A 15,697-nucleotide genomic window follows, 5' to 3' on the forward strand; every position below is an offset into this window, starting at 1 on the left:
TCTATTAGACCACATATCCCAATTTTCATTTGGGAGAAGGTGTCACTATAGAAATGGTGACCTCCCTATACTTATACCTCTACAGGTAACCAGGGGGCTCCCTTTAATCTGATTCATCCACGAACATCTTTGAATAATTGACAGCAGCCATTATTCGACACAGATACCAAATCAATAGCTGAAATCAGTCCATTTTCGTATACTTGCCCACCTTCTGTAAAGTTGCTGCTACAGATAAGGCAGAAAGCTAGCTTTGAAAAGCCTTCAACTTTATTCCACAGCTACACAAACACTCCAGCACACACAGGCACTTGCTCTGGAGTTACCTGCTCCACAGTAAGAGAGGCATCTTTCTACCCCATTTAACGAAATGTGATCTCACTACAACTAAAGTCATTCAGTCGTAATGAACAAACAGATAGCTAATTGTTCAAAGATGGAACTTCATACAAATGAACTCTAAATTATCCCGTTTTGCCATAATTTCCGCAAAGCAAGTGCGTCATAAGGGGACCTGGGGACCTTTGGCTCTGTCAAGGGCTCCCCAGAGCAATCCTTGTGCCCATGTTTGGAAAGGTTCTCCCATCATGGACCCTCAGGAAGGAACACTCACCCTCTTTCCGTGATACTTACTTGTCTTCCATACTCCTGCCAAAAGCCAAATTCATCCTTCCAGTACCAAACCCACTCAGTGGTGAGGACAAAGTGTGGAGGTTTGGTGAGCGAGGAGGCCGTGGAGAGGCGGCGAGCCAAGGAGGCACCGAACGTCATGGAGTCAAACTTCAGAAAACCAGTGAGAAAGCTACTGGTGCACCTGATCCTACAAAAGAACATGAGAAGTAGACTGAAAACCCACCAGCCGCATGGACTCAGATACTCGGCTCCCCCATGGTCTTCTAGATACTCAGCTGGAAGATGTGAACATACATGTGACCTGAACATTTACAAATATGTGTTGGGGGGGGGGGATGCGGGCCTTGCTTTTTAAGATCCATTTTGCTGTGTGAAAATAATAAAATCACAGTAATATGGAAAACCTGTTATCATGACATTCCTTTCACTACACAGAAAACGCTGGTTAAAATATTCTTTTTTAAAATGCACTGCTGAGATGGCAAGAAACAGAAATCCTCAGAAGCCAAAAATAGTTAACATACATTGAATGCATGTGGGGTGGGCCAGCCCCTGTATGAAGTGCTTTGTACATATTAAGGGATTAAGTCTTCATAACACTGAAGTTGCAACTTATCCCCATTTCACAGATATGAAAACAGAAGCCCAGGAAGGTTCAGAAACCTGTCCAAGGTCAAACAGCTAATAGATGGCAGAGCGGGGGTTTAAGTCAAGCAGTTTGGCAGAACAGACTGTACTCTGAGCCACCAGGATCTACTCCCTCTCCAAATGCTGAAGTGCCCCAAAAGCAAAGGGAAGGTCTGGAACCAGACAGGTGAATGAGGACTAAAGCCAGGGGCTGTCCAAGGGCAGTGTCAGTGAGTAACAACAAAAAGCCCTGTTTTTAGCAGCAATGAGGAAACAGAAAACAAATATAGGATCTGAATCTGGTCAGGGGTCAAATCTCCGAAGAGATACTTCTGCATAAAACCGTGACCCTAGAAGACTACATATCCTCAGTGAAGGGAGGCCACGAAAGGAATCTGCTTTGCAAAGAAAGTCAGCAAGAAAATTTGCCTGTGTCAGTGTTAGCTTTAGATGGAAAGGAAGAAAACTTCCACTGAGAACTCATAAACCACTCAGGCCTCACAAAAGTTAATTCACACTTCCTGCGTGAGAATTAACTTGAAAGACTCACCATGGCAGTTCCCAGAGAAGCAAACACAAATCCCCCCTGGAAGGAATTCACCTTCAACTCAGGCCTCAAAAGAATTTCCACAGGTAAAGTTTCAGCAAACATGGGCTTACAATCAAATAAATCAGAAACAAGACACCATGAGCAAAACCCAGCAAAAACAATCAGTCCACCAAAGACAACAAACATTAGAGTTCTTGGATATAAATATGCAATATGTATGAAGTGTTTTTGAAAGTTAAATTGAGTATCAAAAGTATGAGTAAGGATAAAGAAACTATAAGAAACTGGACAGCCACATGTAAAAGAATGAAATTAGAACACTCCCTAACACCATACACAAAAATAAACTCAAAATGGATTAAAGACCTAAATGTAAGGCCAGACACTATAAAACTCTCAGAAGAAAACATAGGCAGAACACTCTATGACATAAATCACAGCAAGATCCTTTTTGACCCACCTCCTAGAGAAATGGACATAAAAACAAAAATAAACAAATGGGACCTAATGAAACTTTTTGCACAGCAAAGGAAACCATAAACAAGACCAAAAGACAACCCTCAGAATGGGAGAAAATATTTGCAAATGAAGCAACTGACAAAGGATTAATCTCCAAAATTTACAAGCAGCTCATGCAGCTCAATATCAAAAAAACAAAGAACCCAATCCAAAAACGGGCAGAAGACTTAAACAGACATTTCTCCAAAGAAGACATACAGATAGACAACAAATACATGAAAGGATGCTCAACATCACTAATCATTAGAGAAATGCAAATCAAAACTACAATGAGGTATCACCTCACACCAGTCAGATTGGCCATCATCAAAAAATCTACAAACAGGGCTTCCCTGGTGGCGCAGTGGTTGAGAGTCCGCCTGCTGATGCAGGGGACGCGGGTTTGTGCCCCAGTCCGGGAGGATCCCACGTGCTGTGGAGCGGCTGGGCCCGTGAACCATGGCAGCTGAGCCTGTGCGTCCAGAGCCTGTGCTCCGCAACGGGAGAGGCCACAACAGTGAGAGGCCCGCATAGCGCAAAAAAAAAAAAAAATCTACAAACAATAAATGCTGGAGAGGGTGTGGTGAAAAGGGAACCCTTTTTGCACTGTTGGTGGGAATGTAAATTGATACAGCCACTATGGAGAACAGTATGGAAGTTCCTTAAAAAACTAAAAACAGAACTACTATATGACCCAGCGCTCCCACTACTGGGCATATATACCCTGAGAAAACCATAATTCAGAGTCATGTACCACAATGTTCATTGCAGCTCTACGTACGACAGCCAGGACATGGAAGCAACCTAAGTGTCCATTGACAGATGAATGGATAAAGAAGATGTGGCATATATATACAATGGAATATTACTCAGCCATAAAAAGAAACAAAATTGAGTTATTTGTAGTGAGGTGGATGGACCTAGAGTCTGTCATACAGAGTGAAGTAAGTCAGAAAGAGAAAAACAAATACCATAGGCTAACACATATATATGGAATCTAAAAAAAAAAAAAAATTTTTTTTAATGGTTCTAAAGAACCTAGGGGCAGGACAGGAATAAAGACGCAGTCGTAGAGAATGGACTTGAGGACCTGGGGAGGGGGAAGGGTAAGCTGGGACGAATTAAGAGAGTGGCATAGACTTATATATACTACCAAATGTAAAACAGATAGTGGTAAGCAGCCACATAGCACAGGGAGATCAGCTCGGTGCTGTGTGACCACCTAGAGGGATGGGATAGGGAGGGTGGGAGGAAGACGCAAGAGGGAGGAGATATGGGGATATATGTATATGTATAGCTGATTCACTGTGTTATAAAGCAGAAACTTACACACCATTGTAAAGCAATTATCCAATAAAGATGTTATAAAAATAAATAAAATAAACTATAAGAATGAACCAGGTAGGGCTTCCCTGGTGGCACAGTGGTTGGGAATCTGTCTGCCAGTGCAAGGGACACGGGTTTGAGCCCTGGCCTCAGGAGATCCCACATGCCACGGAGCAACTAAGCCCATGTGCCACAACTACTGAGCCTGCACTCAAGAGCCCACAAGCCACAACTACTGAGCCACGTGCCACAACTACTGAAGCCCGTGCACCTAGAGCCCACGCTCCGCAACAAGAGAAGCCACGACAATGAGAAGTCTGTGCACTGCAACAAAGAGTAGCCCCCGCTTGCCGCAACTAGAGGAAGCCTACACACAGCAAGGACGACCCAACACAGCCAAAACTAAAAACAAACAAACAAATAAATAAATTTATATATATAAAAAAGAATTAACCAGATAAATTTGAAGGAAGAAACAGAACCTTCAGAATTAAATAATATAATAATTAAAAATTTTAAACCACAATAGGACACAGTGCAACTCAGACAAGGCTGAACTAGTGAACTGGGTGAACAAGTGAAGCAATTCCCCTGCATACAGCAGAGAGAATGAGAGAAGTTAAAAGACATAAAAGATAAAGTAAGAAGATCTTAACATATGTCTAATCAGAAGTTCAGAGAAGGGATACTTGAAGAGATCATGCCTGAGGAGCTTCCAGAATTGATTAAACATAAAGCCTCCCACTCAGAAAGCACACCAAATTATAAGTAGATTAAATAAATATAAATCCACACATAGATCTTAGTGAAACTGCAGCACCAAAGAATGATGAGATATTAAAAGTAGTCAGAGAGTAAAAAGAGATTACCTATCATGATGGGTTGAACTGTGTCCTTACAAAAATGTATTCGAGTCCTAACTCTTGGTACCTGTAAATTTGGAAATACGGTCTTCACAGATGTAATCAAGTTATGATGAGGTCATACTCAATTAGCTTGAGCCCTAAGTCAATGACTGGTGTCCTTATAAGAAGGAAATTTGGACACAGACAGAGACACATGGAAGAAAGCCATGAGACAGCAAAGGTAGAGATTACAGTAATGCAGCTATAAACCAAGGAATGCCAAGGAACACCAAGGACTGCTAACAACCACCAGGAGCTAGGAAGAAGCAAGGAAGGATCTTCCCCTGGAGTCTTCAGACAGAGCATGGCCCTGCTGACACCTTGACTTTGGACTTCCAGCCTCCAGAACTATGACAATAAATTCTTGCTGTCTTAAGTCACCAAGTTTGTGGCAATCTGTTATCGTAGCCCAAAAAAACTAACACATTTATACTGACAGCTAACTTCTAAATAGAAGCAATGGAAGCAGAAAACAATGGAATAATCTTTGAAGAACTGAGAGAAAATACCCAATAAAACTATCTTTCAAGAATGAAGATGAAATAAAAACACTTTCAGACAAACAAAAAATACATCTGCCCCTAGACTCTCACTAAACTTAACTTCTAGAAGATGAACTCAAAGGAAAATGATCCTCATGGAAACATATGAACAAAGGAATTGTGCGCAAAAACAAAATGGTAAACCTAAATGTCCATCCGCAGATGAATGGATAAAAAAGATGTGGTACATATATACAATGGAATATTACTCAGCCATAAAAAAGAACAAAATAATGTCATTTGCAGCAACGTGGATGCAACTAGAATTATCATACTAAGTGAAGTAAGTCAGAAAGAGAAAGGCAAATACCATATAATATCACTTATATGTGGAATCTAAAACATGACACAAATGAACCTATCTATGAAACAGAAACAGAAACAGAAACACGGACATAGAGACAGACTGGTGGTTGCCAAGGGGGAGGGGGCTGGGGGAGGGATGGAGTGGGAGGTTGGGTTTGGCAGATGTAAGCTTTTATATATAGAATGGATAAACAACAAAGTCCTACTCTATAGCACAGAAAACTATATTCAATATCCTATGATAAACCATAATGGAAAAGAATATCTAAAAACATGTATATACATGTATAACTGAATCACTATGTTGTACAGCAGACATCAGCACAACACTGTAAATCAACTATACTTCGGAGAGTTCCCTGGTGGCCTAGTGGTTAGGATTCCGGGCTTTCACTGCTGTGGCCCACGTTTAATCCCTCATCAGGGAACTGAGATCCCGCAAGCTGTGTGGTGAGGACAAAAAAAGAAAAAAACAAAACTATACTTCAATATGAAATAAATATTGATTAAAAAAATTTTTTTAAACCAAAATGGTAAACGTTTAAATTTAAACAAATATTGACTGTATAAAACAATGTTAATTTCTAACTTCTGGGATTAAGAAAATAATAGAAGCAATACTTACACAGCACATCTTACATGACTGGCATTGTTCTGAGTGTTTTACACACATTAATTCTTTTAATTCTCAAAATAACACTTTGATATAAGAACTATTATTTTTATCTACTTGATATATGCAGAAACTGAGGCACAGGACGGCTAAGTACTTTTCCCAAATTCACACAAGTAGTATATAAGTTTGAATGGAACTAGTCAGAATTCAAGTGTTCAAGACTGTTTTAGTGTTCAGGAGAATGATAAAAGGTATTGATTAGCTTAAGTTGTTAAACTAAGGTATATTAAGTTACAGGGTCTGTTTTCCAGGGTAACCACTAAAAGAACAGAAATTCACTATGTAACTTCCAAATTAGTAGATGAGGGGGGGAAAAAAATCAAATGTGGAAACATCTAAGAGAAGAAGATCAAAAAGAGAAAAGAAAAATAGAAAAAGCAGGTCAAATAGCAAAAACCAAAACAGACAGTAGAATAAATAAATTCAAATGTATAGGTAATCACAACAAATGGATAAACCACGATATTTAACTTTTGATTAAAAGAGAAAGATTGTCATACTGAAAAAATAACCAGTTCTACAATGTTTACAGGAAATATAACTAAAATGTAAACAAAAGAGCTTGAAAGTAAAATAGTGAACAGTAGCTTTAAAAAAAAGCTGGCATAGTTATATTAATATCAAACACAACAGACTTAAGGCATAAAAGCATTACTAGAAATAAAAAGCATCCACTTTCTATTACTAACAGGCTCAATTTAACAGGAAGATAAAAGTTTTAAACTTCTATATACTTCATAATAGTTTTTAAATATATAAAATAAAAATTGATGGAATTACAAGGAGAACCGACAAATTCATAGTGAATGTTAACATACCTTTCTGAGTAGCTGACACAAGAAGCAGACAAAGAAACCAATAAGGATAAAGAAGATTAGAAACACACATTTAACACACTTCATCTAACACCACATCCAAAAGACTCTGCATACACAGAATTTTACCAAAACCATGTACTACACCCATAAAGCAAGCCTCAACAAAATTCGAAGAATCTATTATATAGCCTGACCACAGTGCAATCCATTTAAATTTAAATTTAAAAACTAATTTTAAAATACACTTAGAAATAAATCATGGGTCATCTAATCTATGAGATCAAAAAAGGAGAAAAGTTTGTTCCTCTAAAAAAGAAAAATATTAGCAAAATTAATAAATCTCTGCAAGATTGATCAAGAAAAAAGGGAGGGAGAGAAAAAAAGATTAGAACTGTAAAGGGGGACAAAATTAAAGATGGTATAGACACTAAAAGGGATATATTACAAGTAACTTTATGACAGTAAATTTGAAAATAAATAAAATGAACAAACTCCTAGAAAAAATATCAAGTTGACTCAAGGAAAAAACAGAAAACCTGACTGGTCCTAAAACAATTATAAGAAATTGGGTCAGCAGTTTAAAATCTTCTCAGGAATTAAACATCAGGCCCAGAAATTTTTAGACACATGATCATTCAGGAAAAAAATAATTCTAATTTCACAGGATTTTTTCAGGATAGGAAAAGAATCCATCCCAATCTCATTTTTTTTTTTTTTTTTGCGGTACGCGGGCTTCTCACTGCTGTGGCCTCTCCCGTTGCGGAGCACAGGCTCCGGATGCGCAGGCTCAGTGGCCATGGCTCACGGGCCCAGTCGCTCCGCGGCATGTGGGATCTTCCCAGGCTGGGGCACGAACCCGCGTCCCCTGCATCGGCAGGCGGACTCGCCACCACTGCGCCACCAGGGAAGCCCCCAATCTCATTTTTATGAGGCTAGGAATTTCATAATATAAAAACCAGGCATCATTTATACTGTACACCTGTAACTTATATAATATTGTACGTCAACTATACTTCAATTAAAAAAAAACAGGCAAAGACAATATGAAACAATTATAGACCAATCTTATTCAAACGTAAATGCAAAAATCTTAGACCAAATACTGGCAATACAAAGTTCACCATCACGTGCATATGTGCATGTGTACACAGGCTACATATGACTTAGGTCTGGGAATGCAATGGACTTAACATTAGAAAATTAATGTAAATCACTGCATTAACAAGTAAAGGAGAACAAAACATTGGCTCTTAATTAACATAGAAATAGCACTCAGTAAACTTCAATTTCCATACACAATTAAAAAAAAAAAAAACTCCTGGCATACTAGGAATAAAACTAGAATTGATTAGCAATGCCAAAGGTTCCAAACATTCACACATGCTTAAGGAAAAACATTTTAAAATTACTCCTTTTAAAATTAGGAAAAAAAGAAGAAAAGAATAATCTTCCAGCTATCACCACGTCTATTGAGCACGATACAGGAGATCTTAGCCACTATAATAAGACAATAAAAAGAAATAAAATGTGTAAGAACTGAAAAGGAAAAACAAACTGCTATTCACAGATATTAATTTCTATACAGATATCTAGAACATATAGATAACTATACAGATAATTCAAATAAATTATCAGTAGATTCTGAGTTAAGATATTTTAGTAAAGTTGCAGGATATAAGATAGAAAAGTCAATTGCATTTCTACACATCAGCAGGGAGAAAATACAACAACAAAAAAATGTAACTAGGGATGTAATGCACAACATGATTAACTATAGTTAATGATGCTGTATGGTAATTTGAAAGTTGCTAAGAGAATAAATATTAAAAATTCTCATCACAAGAAAAAAAATGGGTAGGGGTAACTATATGAGGTGATGGATGTTAACCAAACCTACTGCAGTAATCACTTGGCAATATATACTTGTGTCAAGTCATTGTGCTCTATACCTTAAACTTCTACAGTGTTTTATGTCAATTATCTCTCAAAAAAAATGGAGAAATTTTTTTTGAAAAAGGAAATGAAGAAGGTAATAAATCCCTAAAGAAAAAAAAAACAAAAGATATACAAGACCTTAATGGAGAAAATTAGAGAACTACTGAAAAATATTAAAGAACGTTTAAATGAGATGCTATCACATATATGAATAGAAAGTCTTGGCATCATTATGATGTCAGTTCTCCCCAAACTGATAAGAGACAATGCAATTTCAAGTTAAAAAAAAATCACAAGAGTTTTTTGTGAAAACCAACAGGCAGATTTTAAAATTTCTAAAGAGGAGCAAAAGACCAAGAGGCAAGACAATTTGAGGAAAAATAAAGTGGGGATTTGCCTTATCACATGCCTAAACGTACTGTAAAGCTCTTCTACATGAGACAGTGTGATGTTGACACAGAGACACACAGACCAATGAAACAGAAGAGGCCAGAAACAGACGGGTGTGTATTTGCTAACTCAACACCCGACACAGACAGCATTGAAAACAGGTGCAAAAAAGATGGCCTACTTACAGAAGTAGTACTTAGCATCTAAGTCTGAAATTAAGCTATAAAATGTATTCACATTTTGCCAAATCTGGCTCAGTTTTGGTGGGTTTAAAAATCGACTGACTTCTGGAAACGAATGGTAGAGATGGCTGCACAACAATGTGTATGTGTTTAATGCCACTGAACCTTACACTTAAAAATGGTTAAGATGGTAAATTTTATGTTATGTCTATTTTATCACAATTTTTAAATTTTATTTTTTTGCTGAGTAGAGTTTAAGACTTTTTTTTTTTGCTGTTCTTTCGTCCGTAAGAACATATCTTTCTAAAGATGTAGAGTCAAATTACAACGTATTAAACAAATCACTTGGAATATTTCTTCTCTATTAGGTTTATCCTTTATCCCATATATATTTTGGTTCATTTGTCTCATTTTGATTTACTTTTTGAATACTTCTTTTTTACTTTTTTTATCCGAACATTTTATTTTTATTTTTTTAATGGCTTACTTCTTTCTTTAAAATTTTTTATTTTATATTGGAGTATAGTTGATTAACAATGTTGTCTTAGTTTCATGTGTACAGCAAAGTGATTCAATTATACATATACATGTATCTGTTCTTTTTCAAATTCTTTTCCCCTTTAGGTTATTACAGAATATTGAGCAGAGTTCCCTGTGCTATACAGTAGGTCCTTGTTGGTTATCTATCTTAAATATAACAGTGTATACATGTCAATCCCAAACTCTAAATGTTTTAAATATATTTTTAAAAAGTGGTCTTTGGAAAAACTGGCAATTCATCTGCATAAGAATGAAACTGGACCTACACTTCACCACATGCAAGGAGAGGTTAATACAGTTCTTAAAATGTTAAAAATTTTAAAGAAAATTCAGGACAAATATTTTATGGTCTCAGGATAAGGAAGGATTTCTTACGACACAAAAGGTATAAAACCTCCAAAAAGAAGAAAAAAAAAATAAAACTATAAAGGAAAGGATGGATAAATACTTCTCTTCATTAACAGGTATCATAAGCTGACAGGAGTTCATTTATTTTCAACACACATTTAAAACTCAGAAACTTGAAGAGTTCCAAAGCTAACTAATGAAGAACACAATCTTTCCCCTCAACAAAACAGGCAAACTACAAGCACAGACATTTCACAGCAGAAGAAGCATAAATGGCCATTGAACATGTGAAGAGACACTTTCCCTCACCAGGACTCAGGGATATGAAAATGGAGACCTTATTTTACACCGAAGACTAGAAAAGCACAGACGTCAGACTACACCAAATGTGAGGGAGACATGTCACCACAGACCGCTAAATAGGGGTGGGAAGCAGTACAATCACTGTGGAAAAGAATCTGGCATCCCCTGGCAGAACTGAGGAGGGACCAGCCTACCTCCCAGCAGGCACACCCCCGAACACCTACCCCAAGGAAGCCTGCGCACACATGGCCCGGGAGGAGCGTTAAGAACAGAGCCCTGAGAGAAGCCTCCAGGCAATGGTCCAGAGTAGCTCCATTCAGATGAGGTTCAAGGACAGGAGAGACTATCTGTGCTGACAGACGTTCGAACAGCGGTGGTTTACAGGGTGGGCACTGACTGGAAGGGGGCAGGAGGGGACCTTCTGGGTGATGAAAATGATCTACAGCTGGATCAGAGCGTTGGCTACGCAAGCGTACGTACCTTCCTCGAAACTCACTGAACTTATATACTTAATATCTGTGCATGTCACTGAGTATAAATTTTAACTTAAAAAGCCTCAAAAAAAAAAAAAGGAAGAGAAAGAGAAGGGGGGACGTAGATAAAAGCTGGTTATGTGAGCCACTTAATCTTCTGAAGGGGGATAATTTGTTTCACATGCTTCACCAGTAGCAATTTGCACATAATTGCACCCTAAGCATAAATTTATTTTATCCACTCAAAAAACGGGCTCAAATTCTCTTCTTGGCAACACATTTTAGCAAGTTTAATCCAAGATATGATAGGCATTTGAAAATAAGGCTACCCAGGACTTCCCCATTTACTCTCAACTGACTAAGTGAAAATACTAGGACATACTTAGGAAAATAAAAAAGGCTGAACAATAAACAGTAGTTCAGCTGTATGACTTTACAGGCAAAGGCTGTAAGTTTCACAAATGATTGCCTCTTGCTTTTCTGGACTAATCCATGAGGATCTATTTACATGATCAATCCCAGCATCAAATAATTCAGAACTTACTTGGTACCCACCCCTTCTCTCCCCATAGCTCCTCCATGAAAAAAGAGGAAGACGGGGCAACAAGGGCACCAACCACCGGCACGACCATCGACCTCCCAATTTCGCGCACAGAGCTTCCCGCCTCCTTACTGTGTGTGTGTGCGTCTGTGTATGAAGCCCATCAAAACTAAACCCTACTGTGTCTAAACTTCCCGTACCACACACAAAAGCCCAGGCACAAAGCAGACATAAGTGACATATTTCATACCCGTCTCTTGCAGGATTGCAATATGCCTCTTCAATAAGGTCCATTTTTTGCAAATCCTTCCACCTGCCTCCATCTAAGACTTGCCATCGATATGGCAAATGGAAATGAACTCTACTGCACCTATCTGAAATAAAAATATAAAGAAGTGAGCACACTGGCAATACACAGCCTGGCCCAGTCCCACGGTTCTCAAGGGGTATGGTGCTGCCTGATGACCTGGGAACATTCTGGAAATCTATGAGGGAGCCTTTTTTAATGCAGTCATACCTGAGCATTTAGATACCAAATACTATGCATTTTAGGATATACACTTTCCTTTTATGTCTCCCTTGTTAATAGGACATTAAACACACTAAACTGATTTTTTAAAAACTGTGTGTTGGTGGGTTACATTATGTATGAATTTCATGTCATGAGATAGATGGTCGAAGGCTCCATGTCTGCAGGGGCAGTCTGTCCGTGCATTACTGCTATACACGTGACACTTGGATGGGGCGTGGTCACACCAGAAACGGGAGCAGGTTCGTCTCTACCAGAACCATCCCAACCCCAGCAGGTCCTACAGCAGGTGGGTCAGCAGTGTGGTTTCAGCCCACCTTGATCTTTCTGGCCGCTACGTTACTCACCCCTCCTCAACACACCCCACCCGCCGAAGGCATTATACACACAGCCCGGGTCTACGGTTTCCATCCAACTACTCCCCCATGCCTTCCGTGTGCTCCCGGGGCCTGGACCTCCTAGCGCCTCCTGCCCGCCTTGCCTTGGCTCATGCCAGCCACTCACCTGGAACGCTGCCCGCACCCTCCCTCTACCTTTCAACAGACTGTGAGGTTCTGGTACATCCTGACAGAGGAATGTTGTGAGAGGAAAGAGAGACAGGAAAGAAGAGCAATGGGAATCTTCACACTGACACCTGCAGGATTTATACTATTAGGTAGAAAGATACACAGGTGTGGAATGCCTCTATTTGGGTAAAAGAATAGAAAAAATAAGATTAGTGATACTCGGACTAAATACACATATATGCACACATTATTACTTGCTGCGGGGTGGGCGGAGGACTGGGTGGCGCAGCACAAAGTTATGAGGAGAGATTTGTTTTGAATTTTGAACCACAAAAATATATAGTCCAAAAAATTAAACATCTAGTTAAGTGAAAAAAAGATACAAAGGAGCGTTATAGAGTGCACCTGTGTAAAGAGAAAGACTAAACATACACACTTGTGCTTGTATAAAATCTTGATGGAAAAATACTCAAGGAACTAATAATAATGACTGTTTCTGAAGGGAATCTGGGTGCTGGGGAAAAGGGTTGTGATGAAGACATTTCTTACTGTCTTTTGTACATTTTTAATTCATCTTGCAAAATAATAACAGTGAAGCATGGCTAACTTGACACCTGAAAAAAATTAAAATTTTCTAACGTCGTACACAGTCTTTCAGGCAAGTCTTAATGCCACCTCTTTCCCAGAGACTCCACCAGGGAGCAATGGGGTGGCAGGGACCGGGGAGGAAGTGGGGAGACGGCCTGGGCTTGTTGAAGACCAGGCCTGGGGCCAGGCCGACAGGGCTTAGAGAACAGGAGGAGGGACCCCAACCAAGAAAATCTCTGCCAAGTTCAACCAGGCTGGCAACAGCCCCACTGGGGAGTCAGGATGTCCTGACCTGTCCAGAGTTAGGGCAGGGATGGCTCACACCAGGCCAAACGGAGTCCTCTTAAGACTCCTGACCAGGGTTGTGGACAATAAAGTGATAACCAGGGGCTCGACCTGAATAGATACGGTCACAGCTGTGGTCCAGAGGTCCCGACCAAATAAGATTTCTTGTTTCCTCCTAAGGGGCACGAAGGGAAATGAGGAGGAACGAGTGTTCAGTCGCTCATCTATACAGTCCAGCACAGGTGACTCCCGGACAACCTGAAGAAAGGCTCTCCCCTTAAGAAGGCACCTGTCAGGGTAGAAGCACCACCCACCCCTCTCCAGGCTGACACTTCCTTGGGAAGGACATAGGGGCCAGGGGAAGGCACTGTGAGGCCCGAGGCTTCTAGCTCTTACTCCGACCTGAGCATGGAGCCCATGCTGCTCACAAGCCACAAGGTGCCCTGAGGAGGAGGATGCCACGCAGGCCACTGCAGCCGTGAAGACGGCAACAGCGGAGTCCTAGCTCCGCGCTGGGTGTGTAAAGCCCCTTCTCTGCTACATCTTTCCTGGTCCTTCTGTTCCCTCTCTCAGTGTCCCTCCCTTCTTCCAATGTTCCCCACCTCACTGTTGCATTCCCAAGTCTAGGTTTTCTAGAAGGTTAGTCACAGAAACCAAATCAAATTGGCAAAGTACCCACATCCACATCCCCTTTCTCCCTACTTCCCTTGAAATGACAGACCACAGAGAAGAAGAAATCCAAAAGCACTGGAAAATGGAAGTACCATCAAAAGACCAGAATTACTAAAGAATTCCTAAAAATATGAAGCAGTAAGAACCAAACCAACAAAGAGAGGAAAAATACATGCAGAATATGCAGAAGAGAGCCACCCCAGAAGTAGGAAGGAGCTGGGGGCTTCACAAACTCAGAGTCAGATGTAACAAGGAGCAAGAAAGACACCCGGACAAGAGCCCTGAGAGGAATCAGGACCCAGTGGAGCAAGTGCCCCATCAGTGCCTTGCTTGTGCCCAGCAACCTTGTTCTTTGTGCCATGGAACACGTGGGTGTGGATATAGGGGCTGGAGAGAGAAGCATGCGAGAAAGCCATCAAAGCCCCCGCCATGACCTTCGAACATACGCTAGCAGCCCCCGCAACCAACCAAGCAAGACTTACCGCCTCTTCCCCATTAAGCCTGGAATCAGAATCGGCCTCCCCCAGTAGGCACAGGGATTTGATTACCAACATGGGCACACAACCAAGAGCCACCCAACACACGAGGAACAATAACACAGACAGGCAGCTAACTCACACAGAAGCATCAACCCTTAAGGAAATAATTTTTGGAGAAAACAGATCAAGAGAAACAACCAGACCTAAACATAAAAGCTAAGCCTATAAACTTCTGGAAAAAAAAAAAAAAAAACCATAGGAGAGACATTTTCCTGGGCCTGGAAGAGACAAAGATTTTTAGGACACAAAAAACACAAACTATTAAAAAATATATTAAAATGGACATCAACATAAAACATATTCTTCCAAAGATACTGTAAAAAAAAAAATGAACATGAAAGACACAGACTGGGAGAATATATTTTCAATACCTATTATCTGACAAAGACATGAATAAAGAATATTCAAAACTACTAGAAGTCAATAATAAGAGATCAAACAACCCAATAAAAAAATGGGCCAAACAGTCACAAAAGACCACACGTTGTATGATTCCATTTATATGAAATATCCGGGCAAACCCAGAGACATAATGTAAATGCCAGGAGCTGGGGGGAGGAAAGAATCGGTAGTGACTGCTAATGATTATGGATTTCTTTGGAGGTGATGAAAATGTTCTAATATTGACCATGATGATGGTTGCACAACTCTGACTATATTAAAAACTATTAAATGGGTGAATTGTATACTATATGAAATATACTTAATATCTTAACAAAACTGTTATCTGCCTGTAAAATAGGCAAAAGATTTAAACAGATACTTCACAGAAGATATACAAATGGCCAATAGGCACATGAAAATAAATGTTAAATATCATTACTCATCAGGGAAATGCAAATGAAAGCCACAATGAGATATTACTCATTTGCCAGGATGGCTAAAATTTATAGGACTGACAATACCAAGTGTTGGCAAGGATGCAGAGCAACCAAAACGCTCACACAGCTGGTGGGAAGGCAAAATACATCCACTTTGGAAGACA

General features: G+C 39.7%; 2 protein-coding genes across 3 annotated transcripts in view; both read right to left on the minus strand.

Annotated features, from left to right (window-relative positions):
* KDM7A (lysine demethylase 7A) overlaps nucleotides 1–15,697 on the minus strand; it is a 273,273-nt gene that overhangs the window by 156,319 nt on the left and 101,257 nt on the right. The gene's annotated exons all lie outside the window — the stretch shown is intronic.
* PARP12 (poly(ADP-ribose) polymerase family member 12) overlaps nucleotides 1–15,697 on the minus strand; it is a 45,773-nt gene that overhangs the window by 18,301 nt on the left and 11,775 nt on the right. The window contains exons 5-6 of the mRNA XM_081244940.1: nucleotides 11,844–11,967; nucleotides 634–820 (exon numbers count right to left, since the gene is read on the minus strand). Of these exons, the coding sequence (XP_081101066.1) occupies nucleotides 634–820; nucleotides 11,844–11,967 (311 nt within the window). The remainder of the gene's footprint in view (nucleotides 1–633; nucleotides 821–11,843; nucleotides 11,968–15,697) is intronic.

This window comes from Mesoplodon bidens, assembly GCF_964165515.1.
Source record: "Mesoplodon bidens genome assembly, chromosome: 9".
Taxonomy (NCBI): Eukaryota; Metazoa; Chordata; class Mammalia; order Artiodactyla; family Ziphiidae; genus Mesoplodon; species Mesoplodon bidens.